Consider the following 22,819-nt stretch of genomic DNA (forward strand, 5'->3'; position numbering starts at 1 on the left):
TGTCCCCTCCCTGTGTCCCCTGTGTCACCGTCTGACTGCTGTGCACTGTGTCCCCTCCCTGTGTCCCCACTCTGTCACCGTCTGACTGCTGTGCACTATGTCCCCACTGTGTCACTGTCTGACTGCTGTGCACTGTGTCCCCTGTGTCACCGTCTGACTGCTGTGCACTGTGTCCCCACTGTGTCACTGTCTGACTGCTGTGCACTGTGTCCCCTCCCTGTGTCACCGTCTGACTGCTGTGCACTGTGTCCCCACTGTGTCACCGTCTGACTGCTGTGTCCCCTCCCTGTGTTACCTTCTAACTAAACACAAAACCGCTCTGTCTGTTGATGCAGAGCTCTCCTTTGATTCTCTGCAATATTTCTTTCAGAGTCCTGTTCGGTTCGACACCTTTGACAGCCTTTCCCTCAGTATTCCAGCTGCTACTTGGGTATGTATTGATCTTGTGGCTTATTTGAATCTATTCTAGAAACCTTTCTGTCCAAAAGGGCTTGGGTGATTTGGTGTGGTGATTTGATGTGGCCCAGGTACTAATTGTCATTCAGATGTGTGGCTGGCTAAACCATTTCAACTCTGGTCTAAGGGCCCAGTTGTGGGAGAGAGAAGGTGACAGTTTATCTCACTGAAGACGGATTGGCATTTGGACACTTGTGTGTTGCGCACACATCTCAAACTCTAACATTGTAGCTCTGTGTACAAGTACAGGTCTTCTCAGCTCTGCTCTTCTCCTGAGCCAGTGTGGGTGCCTGGTTCCCACTACCCCTCCCTGCTGAGCCAGTGTGGGTGCCCAGTTCCCACTATCCCTCCCCGCTGAGCAGTGTGGGTGCCCGGTTCCCACTATCCATCCCCGTTGAGCCTGTGTGGGTGCCCAGTTCCCACTACCCCTCCCCACTGAGCCAGTGTGGGTGCCCGGTTCCCACTATCCCTCCCCGCTGAGCCAGTGTGGGTGCCCAGTTCCCACTACCCATCCCCGTTGAGCCTGTCAGTATTAGCAGAGCAGGGGCTGAGTGCACCCGGGTGTATCTGAAGCCTGATGCTTGTGCACTGTAGACACAGCCCTGGGAGGCTGCCTTCTGGCTGCCTGTGCCCCAGTGCAGCTCTCTGAGCTGTTCTAACTGCCTGCTCCTGCTCTAGGGGCATCCTCTGACACTGGACCACTGCCTTCACCACTTCATCTCATCTGAGTCCGTGCGAGACGTTGTGTGTGACAATTGTACAAAGGTACGCATTCCACAGTGTCACCTCCCACATGACACCAGTCCCCTGTCTTGCTTGCTGAGCGGCTCCCTGTGATTTTGTCCCCACACAAGGTTTGATCGCCCCCAGTATTTACAGGGACACCTTAAAGTCCAGGTGTGCATGGGCTCCCCCTCCCGGCTGTACTCCTTCCCATTGTCTGTGTTCACCTTTTCACCTGGGCCCCACTTCTGCATCCAGAAGAAATGCTAATATAGACGTCTGAGGGCTGCTTAGGTGCATCCACAGGACAGCTGCAGCACAAAACACAGAGTCAACCAAACCACCCATTCCAGCCCGGTAAGGACTCCTGAAGCACAGTAGCTGGAGCTTCCTCCTCAACCTGCAGGCAGCTGCGTTGAAGACTCCTCCTTCCCAATGATTATTGCTCATTTAAATAACCTTGTGAGATGCTGATACTGGCTCATGAGTCCTAGACGTTCTAGGACCTTCCTGAGCCTCGCACAGCCTTTTGAATTTTCAAGGCCTCGGGAGCTTCCCTACACACTCCTGAAGCTTTGGGTTGGAGAAAGTGGAACCTTGGGGAGTTAATGAACAGTAGCAGGCCTGAGATATGCTGCTCACGGGCGACCCCTGCTGTCCATGTACAGATCTGAGTGCTGCTCCACCTCCAGGGTCTTCAGGCAGAGCCCAAGGTGCTGAAATCCACTATCAGCAGAAACTGCCTGATGAATTCCAAGGATGTCTGGGGATACTGAGGCGCTCTTGAGCAGGGAGGGCCAAGGTGTCCAGAACTGTCCCCAGAGGCTATACAAAGGAAACTCCCAGAGTGAAGCAGACTGGCCTGAGAGGAAGAGGCGGGCCTGGGGAATCCACAGAGAACTGGTTGGGGATCTACTTACTTTATATATATGAGTGCTCTGCCTGCATGTATGTGGTGCACCATGTGAGTTCCCAGTATCATGGAAACCAGAAGAGGGAATTGGATCTCCTGGAACTGGAGTTATCACTGGTTGTAAGCCACTGTGCAAAAGCCGCAAGTGCTCTGCACTGCTAAGGCAGATATCTCCAGCTCTCTCCATAGAATTTTAGAGTATTTAAAAAGTTCAAATTTCAGTGTTGTGTTTCTTTTGTCTTCCCTCCATGGTTCCTGTTACCTCCTATGAGGAGGAGTCTCTGAGAACAGACTTTAGGTGAGGATGGAGCTCACAGCGTTCACGGCAGGCAGTGGGGCTGTGGGCTCAGTCACTGCCAGCCCTGCCAGCTCTCTGCTCCCGGGCTCCTGCAGACAGACACGCTGTTGCTTTATTGCAGATTGAAGCAAAAGGGACACTGAATGGGGAGAAGGTGGAGCACCAGAGGACCACCTTCGTTAAACAGTTAAAACTAGGAAAGGTGGGTCCTCCTGCACTTGTGGTCTGCCTGGGGGAGGGGAGGGACTCTGTCTGCCCCTGCACCATCTGAGCACTTCCTTTCCCCTCTGCCCGCAGCTGCCACAGTGCCTGTGCATCCACCTGCAGCGGCTCAGCTGGTCCAGCCACGGCACGCCCTTGAAGCGCCATGAGCATGTGCAGTTTAATGAGTTCCTGATGATGGACTTCTACAAGTACCGCCTCCTGGGACACAAACCCAGCCGGCATGGCCCCAAAGCCCCTGAGAACCCAGGGTCTGCCCTGGAAGTACAGGACACACAGGCGGCCCCAAAGCCAGGTGTGTGCGTGCGACTGCAGAGAAGCCTTGATGTCCCTACTCTGGCTCTTCAGCATGCACTCTAGCTGGCAGTTAACTTCCTAGTAGCAGCAATGGGGGTGGAATGGCATGGGCTCTGTTTTTGTTTTTATTCTTTTTTTATTCTTTTTTTTTTTTTTTTTTTTTTTTTTTTTTGGTATTACGAGACAGGGTTTCTCTGTATAGCCCTGGCTGTCCTGGAACTCACTCTGTTGACCAGCCTGGCCTCGAACTCAAATCTGCCTGCCTCTGCCTTCCAAGTGCTGGGATTAAAGGTGTGTGCCACCACTGCCCAGCTTCATTTTTATTCTTATCAGCATTAGGATCAGCACTAAGCACCTCACTTCTCCTAGGAAAGTGCTCTTCTGAACCATGTTCCAGCCAGCATTTCCTACAGAACTAAACTGCATAGTAATGAGACATGGAGTGTTGAGTACCACAGGCCATCGGGTTGACTTGTAGGTAAACGCAACCTCAGGTGGAAGGAGAGGACAGGTTACACAAAGTAAGCTATCACAGATGGAAAGGCAGAGGGAGACACTGGGGGAGATGCTGAGGGGCTACCATCTCGCTCTGACCTTATGCAGCATTTCATAGCCAGCTTGGACTACATTATATGACTGTGTCTACAACTAAATAGAAACCAAAGCCAGCTGTTCACATGCATCAGCTGCCTAACTCTATAACTCAAGGCCCTTTTCCCCTACAGGTCTGAGTCAGTCCGGGGCCCCCAAGACACAGATTTTTATGAATGGCGCCTGCTCCCCATCTTTGTTGCCAGCCCTGCCTTCCCCAATGGCCTTCCCTCTGCCAGTGGTTCCTGACTACAGGTGAGGAGGAGAGCTGCTGAAGAGCCCTTGGCTGCTCACTGGAGCTCGCTGTTCTTAGTATCCTAAAGACAGAAGTGTGGGCTCATTCCCTCTTTCATCTTGACAGAGATTAACATTATTTGTCAGTTATTTCTAAGACAAATCATTTTTAAAGTAAAAGTTATATAAGTGTATGAAATCTGCATGTGTGTGTGTGTGCACGCACATGTGTAAAGTGTACAGAGAACTGTTTCCTGGGACTCCAGCTAGACAATCAGTACAGGCCTTAGCACTTGGAAGCATGTTGCACTGGGCACACGTCCTTCAAGTGTAGAGCTGTAGTTAACAGATGTGCGTGCATGCTCACACTCAACCTCCTATAGTGTAACAACACACAGGGCTCTTTAAGCTTTGACTTTGCATATAAATCCTGGGTCTGTCTTAATTAATGTTTTTCCCACCCATCAGCTCCTCCACATACCTTTTCCGCCTGATGGCAGTTGTCGTCCACCATGGAGACATGCACTCTGGACACTTTGTCACCTACAGACGGTCACCACCTTCTGCCAAGAACCCTCTCTCAACCAGCAACCAGTGGCTGTGGATTTCTGACGACACAGTCCGCAAGGCCAGCCTGCAGGAGGTCCTGTCCTCTAGCGCCTACCTGCTGTTCTATGAGCGAGTTCTGTCCAGGGTGCAGCAGCAGGGGCGAGAGTATAGGTCTGAAGAGTGACAGGCTAGCCCAGAAGCAGGGCCTATGGTGAGGTCCACACTGTCCAGGATAAAAGCAAAGGCATGCCACGTGTACACGTGCAAGCCAGCCCTCTAGAGCCCTCAGTCTTCTGTGTATTCTGAGAGCAGGCTCCACAAGGGAGCCAGCCCCACACCACATGGCGCTGCCAGGGTGAATGGAAGATGTCCTTGTGTGTCTAGAGTGTCTTACCTGGCACAGGCAATTAAAGGAACCAGATCCCAGAAGCCACCTTTTCTATACTATTATATGCTAGGTGTTCTCAGAGGGCTGCTTTTGGCTAACCCCCTGACATTTCACCATAGATCGTTATTTTTAATAAGGAGGCCCATAAATATTATTGACAAGAATTAGTGAAATTATTAAAGGCAACAATTCAGAAGAAAAAGTGCCTTTGTTTCCCATTGTTCTGAGACCAAGCATGACCTGTAAGTCACAGGCATGATGCTGGGAAAGCCCTTGTCCTTCCAAGCCCCAGAGGTCAGAAGAACAGTTCAAGAATGCCTAAAACAGCGTGGTGGCTCACACCTGGTATCCCACATGTAGAGACTGAGGCAGGAGAATCACTCCAAGTTCTAGGCCAGCCTGGGCTCCATAATTAAAACCTTGTCTCCTTTCAAAGCCTCATGGACACCTCCCCACCTTTGGGAATGCCTTTTGAAATCTGGGTTCCCTGTGTTGTCAAGGTTACTTGCCAAGCCCATGGAGGACGAGAGGCGTAGCCTCTCCTGAGCTGTGTCATCGGCACTGCTTGATCCACTTCAGAAGATGCCTCTCTTCCTGTTAGGAGTTGCCCACAACAGGATTTACAGTCCAGAGCCTGGTTAGGGTGATCTGATAGCCGGGCTAGGAAGAGTGGGCGCTAAGCCAGGGCCACAGTCTCTCTGTACGTTGCTTTCTCAGTCAGCCCATGGTGAGGATGAAAGCAGCGTGATGTTTGAACAGAAGTGGAGCAGATGCATCCTGCAGTTAGGCTTTAGGGCCGTACTCTTAAGTGCGTGTCTCTCGTAACCTCATTAAGCAAAAGGTATACTAGGCCTTCTCCATTTCCAGACAAGCCTCATGAACAGCTAGGGACAGGAATCGTGATGGCACAGTAGTACCTATGTGTTAACTAAGTGTGTAAAAAAAAAACCAAATTCAAACTGACTCTTCTGGTCTAAGATTTGGAACCAGACCTATCCAAAGGTCACTGAGCTAAGGCCAAGGACATGTTTTCTCTGCTGGGGGTAAGCTGGCAGACATTCCAGATGTGCCTAGACATCAGCTATGAGATCAGGTCTCACTGTGCATCCTGAGGTCTTGAGACTCTGAGACCGTGCTGTGTTGGACCCCCACAGCAGCCCCACAGACCTGGCTTCCAGGCTGAGATGAACACGAAAGCCATCAGTCACTTGTGACCTTAGAGCACTGTGCAGGGCTGTGGGCCCCAAGCGCCACTCCTGCCTCTAAAGTCAGCCTGGAAGAGAGGTGGCCAAGAGGACAAGTGTGCAATGCTGCTCAGAGCCCCGTGTGAGCCAAGGCTGTAGATGTGTCAACCTGACTGAGCGCTAATGTCCTTCCTCATTTTGTAAATTATTATATTAGGTAACGACCAATGATGGTTCCTAGTTTTAAGTTATTCACAGTAGGATATTCTTCCTGGAGAAACTTACGTTAAGCTAGTACTTACACCGTAGGCTGCCGAGTGTGGATTTGCTAAAGCCTTTGTATCTGCTGTGTACTATTGCAATAAAGATGGTTTTGTTAGGAAACACCAAGTGTGTTTTAGTCCTTTACACGGGCGTACGTACAGCAGGCTACCTGTAAACTTGTGAAGATCCGCCTGCCTCTGCCTCCTGGATGCTGCCTAGTTTTCATAAAACACTTGTCTTCTCTGTGTTCTCTGTGATAAAGCAAACACCAACTTCTTCCAGCAAAAAGAAAACACAGAGCACTGATTATTAAAAATGGGTTTTAGGGGCTGGGCAGATTAGTCTCCACAATTAGAACCTGTGTTGAACAACCCACAGCCACCCGTAACTATAGTACCAGGTGATCTGGCACCTCTGGCCTTCCTGGGCACACACAAATAAAAATAATAAAGACGTTTTATTTCTTGGTAGGTAAAATTTTCCGAAAAGTCAAGTTGATCCGAGGAGCCAGGACCCTCTTGCGGATGGGGAGGCTGTGGTACCATTGGGTGTTGGTGGGGTGGTTCATCATTAGCAGGCTTCCGTGGGCCAGCTGCAGCCTGACCACCTCCACTGTCCTCTGGGGCCTCTTCCCCCGAGAGTCTTTGTGCCTGAAGAGGAAGTCTCTGCAAGCACCAAAGGAGACAGACGCAATGGGGCTCCCCGGGGCCAGTTCTCGCTCATCGTCTCTGTGCTCCCCAATGTGGTCGCAGCCATCTTTGTACCTACAATGGGCAAACAAACAATTCAAAAGAAACTCCTGCTAATGCTGGAGCTGCCTCACCCTCTTGCGGTCTGAAGCAGTGTGCTGGCTCCGCACCCTCCTAGCCTGGGAGGCTTGCATGCAAGCACAGCCTTGAGAGTGTCTTTGCTGACTGTGCTGCTTAGAATGAGAATGGTCCCTACAGAGTCCTATTTGCACACTTGGTCCCCAGCTAGTGGAACTATTTGAGGTTTCAGGAGCTCTCACCAGGCCCTGTCTGTCTGTCTGTCTCTGTCGCTTGTCATGGTGCCAGTGCCATGCCTGTCTGTTCCCGGTGCCAGGACGATCATGAACTCACCCTCTTAAGACAGTAAGCCAGGCAATGGTGGCACAGGCCTTTAATCCCAGCACTTGGAAGGCAGAGGCAGGCGAATTTCTGAATTCGAGGCCAGCCTGGTCTACAGAGTGAGTTCCAGGACAGCCATGGCTACACAGAGAAATCCTGTCTCGAAAAAACAAAACAAACAAAGACAGTAAGCAAGCCTCAGTGCAATGCTTTCTTTTATGACAGTAGCTTTGGTCATGGTGTCCCTCACAGCCATAGAATACTTAATAAGTTACTTCTTATAATACTCGCAGACCTCACACATCACGGAGCCATGCCTTCCAGTCGCCAGGTTCACAGATGGAAAACCAGTCACACGCTCCTCCCCACTGCTCACTACCCCACCGTGCACTCCAGCCTTCCCTCCACACCCCTCCCTCTCCATCCTGATTTCCAGTGGCACCAAAAGAACTTCTGCTCCATGGACTCCGTGAGCCCCCTCTGCTCTCCTCTGAACACTGGTTATCAATAACGAGTTACCAGATCAACTGTCCCAGCCTTGGGGAACCTCCCTCTCACCACCGAATACAAAATAAATAGCTTCCCTTTTAGCTTAGGCCTTGGAGCCAGGCTGAATCTGCCATCAAGAAGCACTGTTGGTTGCTATAATGGAACCACATTCTAGGTGCTATGGGCACCTACAGGGTGGGGGCTAGGGGTGGTGCTGAGCATCCTGGTACACAGGTCAACCCAGTACAAAGGACTTTGGACCCCAAATCCAGGTCCATCGCCAATCCAGTCAGCCTATTTAACTTTTCCAGTAACAGGCCCAACCCTTCTGACATCTATATTCAAGCTCTGTGGAGACTCCTCTCTTTAAAAACATTTATAATTCTGCATGTGGCAGTTTATGCATGTCGGTACAGACACTCGTGTGTATGTGAGCAGAGGTACTCATGGGAGTTCACACATGTGAGTACAGGTATTCACAGAGATCAGAGGTGTTGGATATGCTGGAGCCGGGACTGGGAACTGAACTTGGGTTCTCTGCAAGAGTGGCACGCCCACCTGTCTAGCCTGGTACACTACAGAAGGGTTGTCACAAATGAGCACAGCATGGCGGAGTCCCAAACTCTTCCCTCGGAGGAAGCGTTACCTGTTCACGAGCACAAAGTTGAAGGTCTGTCCCGTCACCCTGCAGACTCGATCTCGAACACGCTCTAGAACAGGAATCCAGGGCTTTGGAGTCAGGGTAAGGCCAGAAAACGTGTACGTGAGGCCAGCATCTCCATAGGTCGCCTGCTTCCTGGGAACACTGTGCCACTTTCCAAACACCTGGACCTTAGCCAGTGCACCTGTGTAGATGAAATGGGAGTTCTGTCCGTGACCCATGGGCACAGACAGCTGAGTCCAGCACACTCGCTTGGCACACAGTCAAAGGGGGAGAAGTAGAAACAGCGTTCCCTCTGCTCACTTTATATAACGTCCTGTTGGGGACCTCTTCCCCTAAATCACTGTGGCTTGTGCCAAGTATTCATGAAAGGGCATGATGGTGCCCCCCTTGTAATCTGATGGCACACCTCTGTGACCTCATCACTCTGGTGCTGAAGTCGACAGAACACAAGTTCCACACCAGTATGTCTCAAAGAACAAGAGTCAGAGAGATGGCTCAGTTAGTAAAGTGCCTGCCACAAGGTATTGCTCAGTATGCCTCCAATCCCGCTGCTAGGGGCTCACTGGCCAGCTGGCCCCGCTGGATCCGTAAGTTCCAGACTCAGAAGAGACCCTGTCTCAGAAAGTCTCCAGCTGGGCTTTATATCATGAAGGGCAGAAAGGATGCACGTGAGTATACTGAGAATCCACTGGGCATGGCTCTATGGCCTCCTCATGTGCAGACACACTATGTGCAGACACATGAGGCATGTAGACATACTATGTGCAGACACATGAGACATGTGGACACACTAGCATTAAAACCAGCAGGCCACAAAAACAAAATAACATGAGAGCACCACAGGGGCTTAGGACAAAGGGGTGCTGTAGGAGTCGGGGTGACAAAATCAGGGGTGTGTGAAAACAACCAAAATGCATCATATACATGCATGAAGTTGTTAAAAACAAAACAATGGGTGACTTGTGATAGGTTATTTCTCTGGTGAAATGGGCCAATTCAAGACATTAGATTATACTAAATGAAGGTTTACTGGAGCGAGTTCACTTGGCCCCAAGGACCAAGGCCAGGGAAGTCACTGTGGGGGACGTGGGGGAGAGAAATAGAAAAGGGCATTCAAGTGCACAAAGAGACCTCACCTCTATGTCTGGGATATATATATATATATATATATATATATATATATATATATATATATATATATATATATATATATAATATATGGAAGAGCCTCTGGGGGAAGGGCAGCCCATCGGCTGGAAAGTTCAGAGTTGGGGGCAGGGTATGCCAGGAAGGAAGGGACTTAGGATGCTGGGAGAACCTGGAGGCCAGGTCTGCTTTGATATGTAAAATATGCACCTTACTCCCTTTGTTCCTGGTCCAAAACCAAACATCTTGGTCTATGAGAAGGCACCTGAGGCCATCTTTTTTCCCTTCCTTTTTAAAAATGTGTTTTATTTTATATATTTACATATTTATTTTATTTTGTCGGCTTGTAATGTCTGCACACTCAATGTGTGTGGTGCCCTTGAAGGCCGGAAAATGGTATCAGAGTACCTTGAACTGGAGTTACAAAGGGCTGTGGGCTGCCACGTGGGTGCTCAGACCCAAACCTAGGTCCCCTGGAACAGTAATTAGTCTTAACTGCTGAGCCTGCTCACACATTTATTTAATTATGGTCTTTATTTTTTTATTTTTTGGTTTTTCGAGACAGGGTTTCTCTGAGTAGCCCTGGCTGTCCTGGAACTCACTCTGTAGGCCAGGCTGGCTTTGAACTGAGAAATCTGCCTGCCTCTGCCTCCCAAGTGCTGGGAGTAAAGGCGTGCGCCACCACCGCCTAGCACTAATTATGGTCTTTAAAAGACAGAGTCTCGTGCAGTTCAGGCTGGCCTTGAACTCTATTTAGCTGAGGATGACCTTGAACTCCTGGTTCTCTGGCCTCCACCTCCCAAGTTCTGAAATTATAAGTACACACCACCATACCCTGGCTTCAGTTTTTAAAGCTGTATGCTTGTTGCCTTAACAAGTCGGGGCATACAGAGACAGACCTCTGACATAGTGAAGTCCTCAGGGCTGGATGGTTTTGTCAGCTGTGTGGATTCCTGAAAGATGGGCTTATTGCAGCTCAGGCTGGCACTGACCCTGCCTGCTCATCACAGCTTCCCAACATGTGGTCTCCAGACAACATCAGCACCATCTGCAACTCCTTAGACATGGGACTGCAAGGGTCAGAGGCCATCAAAGTTCTGAGTAGCAGCAGGCCTCCAGATTAACTAAACAGTCTACAAGGGAGAAACTACCTGGCTATCTGCAGTCTCTCCTATAGACTAAGCAGAATTTGGCTGCATACGAGTGTTTGCTCGTTTGTTTTGACAACCCTTGGGGTCTAATCTGTATATGCTACAAATAATAGAGACTACTGGTCCAAAAGACTTGTAAAAGCACTGAGGCCTACGCTGCGCCTCCAGCTATTCTGACTGAGAACCACGAAGAACCCAGAATAATCTGGGGTTTGTTTTGCTTTCTTGCTTGTTTTTTAACTTCCCAGGTAATTCCAATCAGTAGCCAGGTAATTTCGTTCTAGACCTCGTAGACAAACCATAACCTAACCTAGCCGGAGTTGCCCAGACTGCGACCTAATCCGTCACAGCCTGAGTCCCCGCTTTTCCCAATGAAGGCGCATTCTGTCATCGCACAAGCCTAAGACATAAGACCTCCCCGCCTACCGGTAAAATACTCCACTTCTTGCTCCAACTCTCGGAAGATCTTGTCTGCCTCGACTCTGCTGAACAGGATGGTATAATCGCAGTTCAGACCTTCCGCTCGAAGGTGTCGCCAGCCGGGGCTCTGCAGGTTGTCCGAGGCTTCTCCTGTCGGGGCGGGCTCCTCCCCTCCTCCTTGGAGGTCGTCCAGGTCTGGCCTCAGCAGGAACTTGTCCATCCCGCCGCCCCCTCACTGCTCGGACTCTTCCTACACAAGGAAACAGAGCTCATAAAACCTTCTAGGAGATGCCTGGCGGGCATTATCCCGGCGGGGAGCTTGCAAAACCCACAGGCCTGCTCTTTAGCTTAAGTTTCCCTAGCATAAACAGACCCGAACCACGTGATCCTCAAGCTCCAGGCGCCCATCTGCCGGGATCCCGGGCGTGCATCCCCAGGCGCGCCGGGGAATGGAGAACTTTTAAAGACCCGTCCGTCCTCTTCGGAATTCGAGAGCTTTGGCTGCAAACCACTGCCCAAACCCTCAGGCTACATATGGGAAGGCGCAGGCGCAGAGAAGCATGAGGCTCGCCCAGTTACCCAGAAAAGCAGGGTGTCTCTGCCCTGCGCCCCGCGGGGTAGGGGCTGGCACTGGGGAGCAGCCGTGCTCCAACAGGAGAGTCTGGAGCGGCGGTGAGTCCGGTCTCTGCACAGACTCGGGCAGTTCCGCAGCCCCTGGGCGCCCTCACCCCGCCCCTCCCGCCTGGGCGGGACTTCCGGGCACTGCGCCCCCTGCCGGCCTCCCTGCGCACCACAGGATGCGCTTGCTTGGTGGCTCAGCAAGGTGAGGCCGCCTACAGGTCCTGGGGTTCACCAGCCTAATGTGCTATAGCGTACTGTCCGGGTGCAGGGCAGTGAATGAACCTGCACTGCTGACAAACCCACAGCATTGTCTGACCACTACAGTCGATATGGAGAACAATTACATCATCCCACAGAACCCTCCCTTAAGTGCCGACTTAATGGCCCTGCCTGCTTTGTCAACTGTTCCTGCTCGCTCTTTTCTCCACAATTCCACATACGTGTGATGGATTCTATGCTGTATCGTCTTTTGCATTTGGCTTCTTTCTGTAAGCATACTGCTTTTAGATATAACCGTGTTTTTTAACCTCTAGCTTCAATTACAGCCATTATGTGTATATATAGTATGTATAAGCATAGAGGACATTTGCACCCGGTTTTTCTCCTTTCATTGCTGGTATGGAAAGACCTGTGACAGTCGTTTCTTGCTTCCGGTGGCACAGCAAAATCACTATAAATATTCGTGCTCAAACTTCTCTGTGAATGCTGATTTCACTTCACTGAGAAAATGCCTTAGGGCTCGACCAGAGGGAAAGTGTTATGTCTCTATGAACTGCTGTCGACTGGAGCACACGGTACTGGGTGATGAACAGCTCTCTCCTAAAAGCACTCGACTCTGTCACACACCAGCAGGGCACAGGTCCTGTCTCACCCACATTGTATTTTGGAGCTGGAAACAAAAAAGGGGTGATGTAATAAAGAAGATTACTTTTTACAATATGGTTGGTAGCTGTGAGCAGGGTGACAGGCTGGAGGGTAGGGGGTGGGGCGCAGGACCTTACAGGGGAGAGGCCTAAGCCAGCCATGAAGTTTCCACATAAGGGACAAGCAGCATAGCTAACGTGTGAAGACCTTAGAGGGGCAGCTGAAGACAGGCAAGCAACTCCTAAGAACCCCGAGAACTGCTAAGAAGTTGGGAGTCTAGTCAATTAAGATTTGGAAGCTGTAGCCCAGGCTAGCCTCTAACAACCTGTGTAGCCAAGGTGGGCCTTGTGTTCCTCCTGCCTCCACTTCCCAGATGTCGGGGTTACGGGGTGTGCGGCTGCTATTCAACGGCATTGGGGAAGGTTTTTCCTAGGCAGTGGTCAAGGTTTAATCGACCGGCAAAGGATCACTCAGTAGAAAAGAATAGCTGGGATTGTTGTACTAGGGGGAAGGAGATAACTGAAAGTTGCACAATCGAATGAATGTCTGAGGTAAGTGCTAGAGATAAAGTATAAGGGGGTGTATAGCTCAGTGGTCAAATGGTTGCTCAGCATGCACAAAGGCCCTGAGTTCAATCCCCAAAGGAGACTGAAAAGGAGGAGGAAAGGAGGGAGGTGTATATGGGGAGGTGGAACTCGAAGACCTCCAATCTTTTCATCAGTAAGATCCGGAGAAAGCCCCCGCTTTAGAGCAAGGGCAGGTGAGCAGCGAGCCCTCCTTACCCCGTAAGCCCCACCCATCTGGCGGCGGTGCCGCGGCCCCTCCCACACATGCGCGCTGGGCCCCACCGCCCCCTGCCCTGCCCTGCCAGCCTCCCCGCCCCCAGCTGGAGCGCGCGCGGGTGGCTGCGCGCCAGCTCTTGAGTACGGTTGCAAGAGTCCCGGAGCTCCGTACTCGGTGCAGGCATGATCGGCCAGAAGACCCTCTACTCTTTCTTCTCCCCGACCCCCACCGGGAAACGGACCACGTGCAGCCCCGAGCCGTCCCCGGGGAACGGAGTGGCGGCCGAGGACGGCGGCGATGCGGCGGTGAGACTAGCGGGGTAGCGCGGGACGGGGGGACGGCGGGGTCCCGGGCAGGGACGCCGCGCACGCCGCTGAGCAGACCGACTGGGACGCCTTAGGGGTTCAAAACAGCCGCGCGCCGTCGGCCGCCGCCATGCCGGAGTCACCCGCCAATGGGGACGAGGTCGGCCGCCGCAGAGCCAATGGGTGTGCAGCGTGTCCGTCCCGCCCCTCGCGTGGTCCAATCACAGGCGGCAGGGGGCGGGAGCTGTTTTGCCGCGAAAAGCCCACGTGGAGGACCTTGGGTGAGGCGCGCGGGGCAGCACTAGGCAGCGCGGGACTGCGGTGCGGCGGGGTCCTGGTCTCGAGAGCCACGTACGCCGCTTATTAGCAAGACTGGGACACCTTAGGGGTTCAAAACAGTCGCGCGCGTCGACAGCTGCATCCCGAGACATCTACCAATGGGAACGGAGCTCGGCCGCCGCAGAGCCAATCGGTGTGCAGCTTGCCCGCCCCACCCTCCGTGTGGTCCAATCAGAAGCGGCAAGGGGCGGGAGTTGTTTTGCCGCGAAAAGCCCGCGTGGAGGGCCGTGGGTGCGTAGGCGGGCGTAGTGCGGGCGTAGTGCGTTCCCTGCTCGGCTGGACCATGGGCGTCTTGGGGCGGCGGTCTTTGAGGTTGGCGCAGAGACTGCGCGCGCCGCGGGGAGCAAGGCTACGGAGCTTTACTCCCGACCCCGACTCCTGGCAGGCCAGCCCCGCCAAGAAGGCCCGGGTGGAGCAGAACGAGCAGGCCTCGCCACTCAGCGCGGAGCAGCTCGTCCGCATCCAGAGGAACAAGGCCGCGGCGCTGCTCAGGCTCGCCGCCCGCAACGTGCCTGCCGGCCTCGGCGAGAGCTGGAAGCAGCAGCTGTGCGCGGAATTCGGGAAGCCGTACTTCGTCAAGGTCGGTGGGTGCGGGTCCAGCTTCCTGTTCCCTCTCATTCCACGCATTACTTACAACGATGCCGGGGATGTCTGGGCACAGCTAGGGCTGGAAGGTGGCGTCGTGGCTTCGTTTTACGTGGAGGAGGGCGTGTGGAGGTCACAGGACAACTTGGGAAAAAATCTCAATATCACGTGGGCCGGGGTGTGGCGGGCTGGGCGCCAGCTGCTTTTTGTAAGCCGCCTGGTGTTCCCGCCAGGAAACCCTGGGGGTAGTAAACCATCAACCAGAGTGAATGAAAAGACCTTTGGTCTTTTATTAAAAGTCAGGGGAGAAGATTGAGGCCTTTGGCTGTAATCCCAACCCTTGAGAACTAGAGGAGAGGCAGGAGGATCTGGAGGTGAGGGCCAGCCTCAGGCTCTGTGCTATAGGAGACCCGTCTCTTTTTTTTTTTAAAGATTTATTTATTTAGTGTATATGAGTACACACTGTAGCTGTACAGATGGTTGTGAGCCTTCATCTGGTTGTTGGGAATTGACTTTTAGGACCTCTGCTTGCTCCAGTTGGCCCTGCTCGCTCTGACCCAAAGATTTATTTTTTATTATAAATAAGTACACTGTAGCTGGTGGTTGTGAGTCACCATGTGCTTGCTGGGATTTGAACTCGGGACCTTTGGAAGAGCAGTCAGTGCTCTTACCCACTAAGCCATCACGCCAGCCCAAGACCCCATATTTTAAAAAGAAAAAGAGGGGCAGGGTTACTGTGTAATGAAAATAGCCAAGCCCATCCATCATCTTTGATCCAGCCTAGAGTAAAGGGATGAAGTTGCTCCCAAGCACCTTTTATAAAAAGGTTTTTGAACCTTTCTTAGAGTTTTTAGTGAGAATGTGCTTTTAAGCCTCCTTTATCTTTTAAACCAGCTGATGGGATTTGTTGCTGAAGAAAGGAAACACCACAAAGTCTATCCACCCCCGGAGCAGGTGTTCACGTGGACCCAGATGTGTGACATCCGCGATGTAAGTAAAGCTGCGGTCTGGTTAGGGAGGAATCTAATAGTGTTCTGGTTAAGCCAAGGGCTATTTCATAGTGAGCATTTGATGGTAGACGTGGAAGTTTCGAGGTTTGGTTGTGTTCAGGATGGAAAGCCAGTTCTGCTGGAACGTGACCCCCGAAGCACTGTGTGTGTGTCTCCAGCTGTTTATTCTTTTAACCAAAACAAAGAAAATGCACATACGCATTTGCTTGTGTGCTCACCTTTTGTTATATGTTAGCGCTAGCTTATTTCAGTCTGTTGGTGCATTGGCAACGGTACTAGAGGGGTGAAGTCATTATTTCTGCTCACAAGATGTATGGGGTAAGGGGGAAAAAAAGTCAGAGAAGCCTTGTGGTCAAGGCAAAAACAAGGGCAGTGTGTCTTCCACAGACTAGGAGGATGGTCTAGGGGTATTAGATGCAGGCTGCCTGCCTAGGTTGTGTGATGTCCCTCCAACTCAGCCATAAGGGTGACTTGAGTCCCTTGGTTAGCTCTGTATTTTGTGCCATGGCTTTTTTGTCTTCCTCCTCCAGTCTTTTTCAGAACTGGTAAAGAAATAAAGCAAATGAGTAGATCTCTCACAAGCTGAAGAGTCAGCTTCCCACAACCTTCACCTGGGTGTGTAGATCTGGGTGGAGACTGCGTGGCCTCAGGCTTAGAGAGCCACACCACTCAGTCGCCACTCAGTAAGTCTGTTCCTCTTAGATGTCATGGCCTTTGCTGTTAGATTTAAGCCAGGACCACTGAGCTGTGCCTTTTTATTTGGAGAAAGATCTAAGTCATCTGGACTGAGTTTGAACATACTCTAGTTCAGGCTGACCTTAGATTTCTGGTCTAGCTGGGCAGTCGGGGTGCACACCTTTAATCCCAGCACTTGAGAGGCAAAGACAAAGAGATCTCTGTTTGAGGCCAGCCTGGTCTACAGAGTGAGTTCCAGGACCATACAGAGAAAAAACATGTCTCAAAAAAGTATAGGGTCTCAAAAACACCACCACCACCCTCTGGTTTAGTTTGTTTTTCTGTTTGATGTTTTTGCAGTGCTTTGGGGGTTAAACTCATGGTCTTTGTTGCTATACTTTGCCATTGAGCCACACACCTGTAGTCTTGGGGTTTTGATGACCTACCTCACCCCACAAGTAGCTGGAATTGTAGCCTGAGCGAGCAGTTCTGGCTCATGTCACACGGTGCAGGCAGGTTCCCTGGGCTGCTCTAAAGTGCCGCTGTAAATGATGTGTGTATGTTTATGTGTCTGTAGTCACCCTAGTCCAACTGGACGGGTTACCTGTTTCTCTTTACACTTCTTTTCTTTTTTTGTTGTTTTGTTTTTTGTTTTTTGAGACAGATTCTCTGTGGTAGCCCTGGAACTCACTCTGTAGACCAGGCTGGCCTCAAACTCAGAAATCCACCTGCCTCTGCCACCCAAGTGCTGGGATTAAAGGCGTGTGCCACCACTGCCCGGCCTACATTTATTTTCTCTGTGTGCACACCACAGCACTCTTGTAGTCAGAGGACAGCTTAAAGGAGTTAGTTCTTCCCCTCCACCATTGGGATCTTGGACTGGGAGTCAAGCAGCTTTACCCACTAAACTAGCTCAACCCTGTAATTTATATTTATAAGCAACACATAGGGTTGTACAGGGTGTGGTGACATTGCAGCGTGTTTGGCACATCCATTACCTCAGTTTTTTATTTTTAGTGTACATTGCTGATTTGATTGCATGTGTTTCTGTGTGAGGGTGTTGGATCCCTGGAACAGGAGTTCCACACAGTTGTGAGTTCCCATGTGGGTGCTGGGACTTGAACCATCTCTCCAGCTCTTGTCTTTGATTATTAGTTTTAATAAAGATTTGGCATTTGGCCTGCATGTGTCTTTGCAGCACATGTGTGCAGTGCCTACAGAGGCCAAAAGAGGGCCCTGTGGGTTCTGGGAAAGGAACCCAGGTCTTGTGCAAGAGAAGTCGGTGCTCCTAACTGCCGCACCTTCTCTGCAGCTCTTATCTTTACTTTGTACTGGGACCATTCCAGTTCTAGATTGTAACTATTTTTAGAATATCTAATTGCGGTTATCAGCTGTGTGCTGTGGAGCAAGCCCGCTGGCCCTGCCCCTCTTTCCCAGGTTCTACTAGGGGCTGTTCTCTGCTAGCTTCCGTTTCAGTTGGTCAGGAGGCCTGAGTGGCGCCTGTAGGCTCTGACCTATTGTCTGCCTTTGCCAGCTTTCCCAAGTGTCACCCGCCACCATGCTAAGTGAACTCAAGTGCAACGTCCCCGGTGCTCTTAGCAGGACTGTGTCGTGCACCTCAGCCTCGCCCCTGCTTGTCACTTTCTTGTAGGATTGCCTGACACGGGCCCTTGTCTCCCCTCACACTGTAGGCAGGTGATCTCTGTTTGCCCAGAGTTGTAAAGCAGGTGAGCGGGCCACCATGCTTCAGCCACACCTGGCCCTCAGCAGACCCCTCAGCTCACACCTCAGAAAGTGGAACATGAGGTCGGCATTCTTAGTTCTTAAGACACCTAGGTGTCTGTTGGGGAGTACACAGACTCAGGGAAACCAGGTGGTCTGTCCCCAGTTGTCCTTGACCTGCCACCAGAGTCCTAGAACAGGAAAGGAAAAGCCTGCCGCTGAATTTGAAGGGGACAGAGGCTGCTAGCCTTAGAAAGGACAGGGACTGTGTCTGGAGGTCAACCTTTCAACACCCGAGAAAGGCACCTGTCTGCATGGCTTGCCAGCTACTCCCACGCCTGTGGCCTGGCCTCATTGTCTTTGCTGTAAAGTGCCAGGATCCAGGTGCAGATCTAGGGAGGCTTATGTGGCACTCCTTTGGCCAGCAGTGTTTTCTAGTGATGGGAGACAAGCAGACTGCCTAGACAAGCTTACTGTGACAAGCACAGGAAGTGATGGTAGGCATACGGAACATAGGCACAGGAGTATAGCCGTTTGACATTGTCACCTATGAAGGTGGCAGGCTGCATTCATGTGGTCCAAAGGCTGCAGGAACTCTATTACACAGGTAATGAGAAACGGTTAGCTTACAACAGCCACCACCTCTCCTCACCCCTATCCTGAGTGGTGGCATGAGCTAGGATGGTCCTTCCTTGGTGTGTTTCCTAGTGGTTCTACTTGTTCTGGGTTTTGTCGTATGGGAAATGAAGAGAAACACCACACCACACTGCATTGAGGCCAGGTGAGGGATGGGTTGTCACTGGGGGTGCTAGTGTGCACCCCACAGCTCTGTTTTAAGTCCTCAGCTGAGCAACTACTGGGCTGTGGTGTCTTTGTGTGTCTGCCAGGTGTTCTTTTGAACTGAACACGGTATTGTCTGTTTGAACTCACAGGTGAAGGTTGTCATTCTGGGACAGGATCCCTATCACGGACCTAATCAAGCTCACGGGCTCTGCTTCAGTGTCCAAAGACCAGTTCCACCTCCGCCCAGGTACGCCCCCGCTGCAGATGGCTTCAGTCGGGGCTGTTTCTGGCAGGTTATGGGTGGCATTATTGGAATGGACCGGGTCACTGAGGACTGACACTGCTCTGGGGTTTGTATATACACCTAGGAAGTGGGTTGTGACTGCTGGGCTCACTTAAGTTTTCCACACTGTTGCTCTGATTTCTGTCTGCATGTAGGTGGAGGTCTGTGATGCGTGACCTGACAGGGCTGTGGTATTAGCCTCCGCCAATGCTATGGTTGATGTCCCAGGCTGGCTCTATGTCTCTAACCTTTTCAAGCCCACCTTAGAAACTCCAATTTACAAACTTCTCAGGATTCTGGTTAATTGTGTTCTTCTTGGTCTTGTTTTCAGTTTGGAAAACATTTTTAAAGAGCTGTCTACAGACATCGATGGTTTTGTTCATCCTGGCCATGGGGATTTGTCAGGGTGGGCCAGACAAGGTAACCAAGCCTGGCTAGGCTTATTTGAGAACAATGCAATGCTCCCCTAGCGTGTGTGTGTGTGTGTGTGTGTGTGTGTGTGTGTGTGTGTGTGTGTGTGTGTGTGTGTGTGTACATGTGTTGTGTTCACGAATGCTGATTTGGGTGGATTCCCTGGAGTTGGAGTTAACAGGCAGTTTGTAAGCTATGCAACATGGGTGCTGGGGATTAAACTCAGGTCTTCTGTGAGCACAGAGTTGGTATGCTCAACTGCTCAGCCACCTCCCGTCTTCGTTGCTGTATTTGTAAAAAAAAAATGGGCATACTGTAGTGGGGGGGGGCTTCTGATGAGGCCCTGGAGGCCTGGTATACCTGTGTTGTCCTCATGCACCCCTGTTTCAGCTTGTTTGCTCCTGGTAATCTGTCTTGGCTTCTAACAGTTTGATTTTGTGGCCATCAACTATTTGGGGCCCATTTTCTTTTCTGGTTCTTCAGTGTCACTTAGGATTTGTATTTTTGAACACTTTGCCTTTTGTTTAATACCCCAAACTGGAAGATGCCAAAAGGGCAGACATGAAACAAACACCCTGCGTGTGGCTCACAGGCCCCCTGCCTGCCGGTCCTGTTGTAACACTGTGTGTGGCCTGAGTTCAGTTCTGCCCTGGGTCTGTTGTGAGTAGCATGGCCATCTATAACCAACAGTTTGCCTGAGCTGTCTCTAATCTTCCTCCCCACTGTGATCACAGGTGTCCTCCTCCTCAATGCTGTCCTCACTGTCCGAGCACACCAAGCCAATTCCCATAAGGAGAGGGGCTGGGAGCAGTTCACCGATGCAGTTGTGTCCTGGCTGAATCAGAACCTGAGTGGCCTTGTCTTCCTCCTCTGGGGCTCTTATGCTCAGAAGAAGGGCAGTGCCATCGACAGGGTATGTCTTCTAACTCCTTTACAGAGAGCCAGGCAGCCCAGGATGCCCATTCATGTGCACAGCATAGAAAGTCTACTTCTGGCTCATGTGATCCCAGAACCTAGGAAGTCAAGGTGGGAGGAATGCCATGTGGGCAAGCCTGGGCTATGGAATGAGACCGTGTGTGCACCATCCATTATAATTACAGTTGGGGTTCCACTGACAGCTGAGGGAGTTCAGGCTCAATGGGGATGCTCAGTGTGGTTAGCAATTAACAGAAGCATCAGCCTGCCCTGCAGTGGGGACACCATAGCCCCTGGTACCCCTTGTTTGCATATTTTTCAATGGTTCATGAATGTCCTGCTTCTGAGAAACTTGGGACCTTAGAGAAAACCAATTCCACTGAATCAGATAGGGTTTACCCCCAGGGAGCCTGTAGACAGCACTTTCATTTTCTCCTCCCTGTCTCTGCTCTACGTCGGGCACTCACTGACATACCCTGTCACCTGTTACTGAGACAAGGACCCAAGCTAGCCGTAAGCCTTCCTACCCTTCTGCCCTTAAATCCTGTCTTCCCCGTGTAGCTAATGATATCCCAATGCTGCTGCACAGGCACTCTGCCCTTGTTCCTGGGCTGGCCTCCAGTATTTGTCTGTAGTGACAGCTGTGGGTAGGTGTAGACTAGGGCAGAGGTGGGAGCGTGGGCGTGGGAAGGAGAGGAGAGAGGAGGACTCCCAGGTGAAGGGCTTCCAGGGGCCAGGCTCCTGAGAACCATGCAGTCAGACGAACCTAGTGTGTTACATCTCTGGCTTTGGGGCTGAGAACACCCCCACCCCACCCCACCTGTGTAATGTGAATGCTGGGGATGAATACACCTTAGGAAGTGGGCAGGACGGGGAGTACACAGTTGTCTGGTGACCACTTTACACTCTGTCCTTTTACAGAAGCGTCACCATGTCCTGCAGACAGCTCACCCCTCCCCCCTGTCGGTATACAGGGGGTTCTTTGGATGTAGACATTTTTCTAAAGCCAATGAACTGCTCCAGAAGTCTGGCAAGAAGCCCATCGACTGGAAGGAGCTGTGACCCCATGGGGCAGTGTCTGTCTACAGCAGTGCTTTCAGATGCTGTTGCTGAAGTCTTTGCCAGTTAAGAAGTCACTGAAAATGTCCCTGTTCTAAGTGCCTTGTGTGAGCAGAGAAACAAAATGGATAGATCTCTATAGAACCATCATGAGCCAACCAGGACACAGAAACTGCAGCTTTAGCAGACAGAACCTCTTGACTGGCACTAGTTTTGAACTCTCCAGGCCTGGCAAGGTGGCTGTGGAAACACATCTACTTCTCAGACACCAGTGGACACATCCTCAGTGCTGCGGGCTGGGCTGGGGTAGAAGGGGAGATCTGCACCTTTTCACCAGCAGTTTGATGCCTGCTGGTGCTCTTTAGAGTTAGAGATTACAAAGTGTCCGGGTGTGTGCTTCAAAAGGCCCTTTTGTCTTGAAAGGAACCCTTGGGTATTTGGTGAGTCCTGAGAAATTTGGCTTACAATTGAGAATCTGCTTCCCGATCACAAAGGACGTGGGTGGCTCCCTGGGCTCACAGTGGCTGCTTCCATCCTGCTTCTTGTCCAGCTATGCCTTGAGCAGTCTCTGAAGCTGAGTGAAGAAGCAAGGGATGGATGGGGTTGATTTGTTTTTAAGTGAGGGTGGGTGGTTTTTCTAGTGCCTGTGGAGTTGCTGTTTCTTCACATGGTGTGTGTGTGGTACCGGGGATCCAATTCCAAGGTGCTGTTTCTTATGGGTTCACACAAATTATGTTTTTCTGCAACACTGGAGGATGTTGTGTCTTTTACAAGGTAGGCAGGTACAGTTTTGTTTGTTTGTTTTGGTTTTTTGTTTTTCATGCTTTTTTGTTTCCATCTCCAAGCTGGATTCTGTTGGGTCCAGCTAGTTAGAGCCCTGGCCTGCCTGAGCAGGATAATAAAAGATGGTGTGCAGACTCTTCTTCAGTGTTTGCTTCAGAAGTGCACGCTTCTGCTGTCACCATGGTTACCACTGATTGCAGGAAGGGCGACTCTGTCCTTGCGCCCTGCTTATAGCTCTCCCGTGTGCTCGCCCACTGCCCACCAGCAGCTTCCTGCACTGCTGCCAAGGGCCGGTAGCCAGAGTAGGGGTCTGCTGGGACCCTAAGGAGAGAGCTTCCTGGTGGAAAGTCACATGTTTAGGGGTGTTGGCTTGCCCATCCATCCTTGCCAACTTCTGCCCTGACCTGTGAGCTTCTAGACTCTTCCCTGGGAATATGAGGTTCAAGTATGACTCTGACCCCTTGGTTTGCTAACAGTGGGTGTTAAACCTCAACAGTGTGCATCCCCTGGTGTTTGGTGAGGAAGAAAGCAAAATGTACCAAGGGACAGGGTGTAACTCTGCATTGTGCACACCAGCAGCCTCCCCAAGTTGTGTAGAGCAGCT

General features: G+C 51.3%; 3 protein-coding genes across 9 annotated transcripts in view; 2 read left to right on the forward strand and 1 right to left on the reverse strand.

Moving 5' to 3' along the window:
* Window positions 1–6,239, forward strand: part of Usp30 (ubiquitin specific peptidase 30) — a 63,170-nt gene extending 56,931 nt beyond the window's left edge. For all 4 annotated transcript variants that reach the window (XM_031337472.1, XM_031337471.1, XM_031337470.1 and 1 more), the window contains exons 8-13: window positions 371–430; window positions 1,135–1,221; window positions 2,512–2,592; window positions 2,688–2,907; window positions 3,635–3,755; window positions 4,203–6,239. In XM_031337472.1, the coding sequence (XP_031193332.1) occupies window positions 371–430; window positions 1,135–1,221; window positions 2,512–2,592; window positions 2,688–2,907; window positions 3,635–3,755; window positions 4,203–4,467 (834 nt within the window). In that variant the 3' untranslated portion in view covers window positions 4,468–6,239. The remainder of the gene's footprint in view (window positions 1–370; window positions 431–1,134; window positions 1,222–2,511; window positions 2,593–2,687; window positions 2,908–3,634; window positions 3,756–4,202) is intronic.
* Window positions 6,240–6,402: 163 nt separating this feature from the next.
* On the reverse strand, window positions 6,403–14,678 carry Alkbh2 (alkB homolog 2, alpha-ketoglutarate dependent dioxygenase). Of its 4 annotated transcripts, none has more exons than XM_031337477.1 (4): window positions 14,624–14,678; window positions 11,084–11,327; window positions 8,343–8,541; window positions 6,403–6,883 (listed from the first exon to the last, which is right to left on the reverse strand). In XM_031337477.1, exons 2-4 carry the CDS (start codon window positions 11,295–11,297, stop codon window positions 6,577–6,579), a joined length of 720 nt encoding a protein of 239 aa, XP_031193337.1. In that variant the 5' UTR covers window positions 11,298–11,327; window positions 14,624–14,678; the 3' UTR covers window positions 6,403–6,576. The 4 variants fall into 4 exon arrangements, with proteins under 4 accessions (XP_031193337.1, XP_031193338.1, XP_031193336.1 ...); XM_031337478.1 differs by lacking the exon at window positions 14,624–14,678 and adding an exon at window positions 12,291–12,429; XM_031337476.1 differs by lacking the exon at window positions 14,624–14,678 and adding an exon at window positions 11,657–11,813.
* Window positions 13,402–22,354, forward strand: Ung (uracil DNA glycosylase). The gene is made up of 7 exons (XM_031337474.1): window positions 13,402–13,650; window positions 14,375–14,569; window positions 15,469–15,564; window positions 18,914–19,011; window positions 19,379–19,467; window positions 20,193–20,371; window positions 21,295–22,354. Exons 1-7 carry the CDS (start codon window positions 13,528–13,530, stop codon window positions 21,433–21,435), a joined length of 921 nt encoding a protein of 306 aa, XP_031193334.1. The 5' UTR covers window positions 13,402–13,527; the 3' UTR covers window positions 21,436–22,354.
* Window positions 22,355–22,819: the final 465 nt, after the last annotated feature.

The sequence above is a fragment of the Mastomys coucha genome, unplaced genomic scaffold (genome assembly GCF_008632895.1).
Source record: "Mastomys coucha isolate ucsf_1 unplaced genomic scaffold, UCSF_Mcou_1 pScaffold22, whole genome shotgun sequence".
In the NCBI taxonomy this organism is placed as follows: domain Eukaryota; kingdom Metazoa; phylum Chordata; class Mammalia; order Rodentia; family Muridae; genus Mastomys; species Mastomys coucha.

What these genes read in the sequence shown, in the direction of transcription:
- Alkbh2 (XM_031337477.1), bottom strand. Translation starts at nt 11,297, where the DNA reads ATGGACAAGTTCCTGCTGAGGCCAGACCTGGACGACCTCCAAGGAGGA. An exon ending in AGAAGTGGAGTATTTTACCG is followed by an intron (nt 8,542 to 11,083) that starts GTAGGCGGGGAG and finishes TCATCTACACAG; the next exon opens with GTGCACTGGCTAAGGTCCAG. An exon ending in AACTTTGTGCTCGTGAACAG is followed by an intron (nt 6,884 to 8,342) that starts GTAACGCTTCCT and finishes TGCCCATTGTAG; the next exon opens with GTACAAAGATGGCTGCGACC.
- Ung (XM_031337474.1), top strand. Translation starts at nt 13,528, where the DNA reads ATGATCGGCCAGAAGACCCTCTACTCTTTCTTCTCCCCGACCCCCACC. An exon ending in AGATGTGTGACATCCGCGAT is followed by an intron (nt 15,565 to 18,913) that starts GTAAGTAAAGCT and finishes TTGAACTCACAG; the next exon opens with GTGAAGGTTGTCATTCTGGG. An exon ending in AGGGCAGTGCCATCGACAGG is followed by an intron (nt 20,372 to 21,294) that starts GTATGTCTTCTA and finishes GTCCTTTTACAG; the next exon opens with AAGCGTCACCATGTCCTGCA.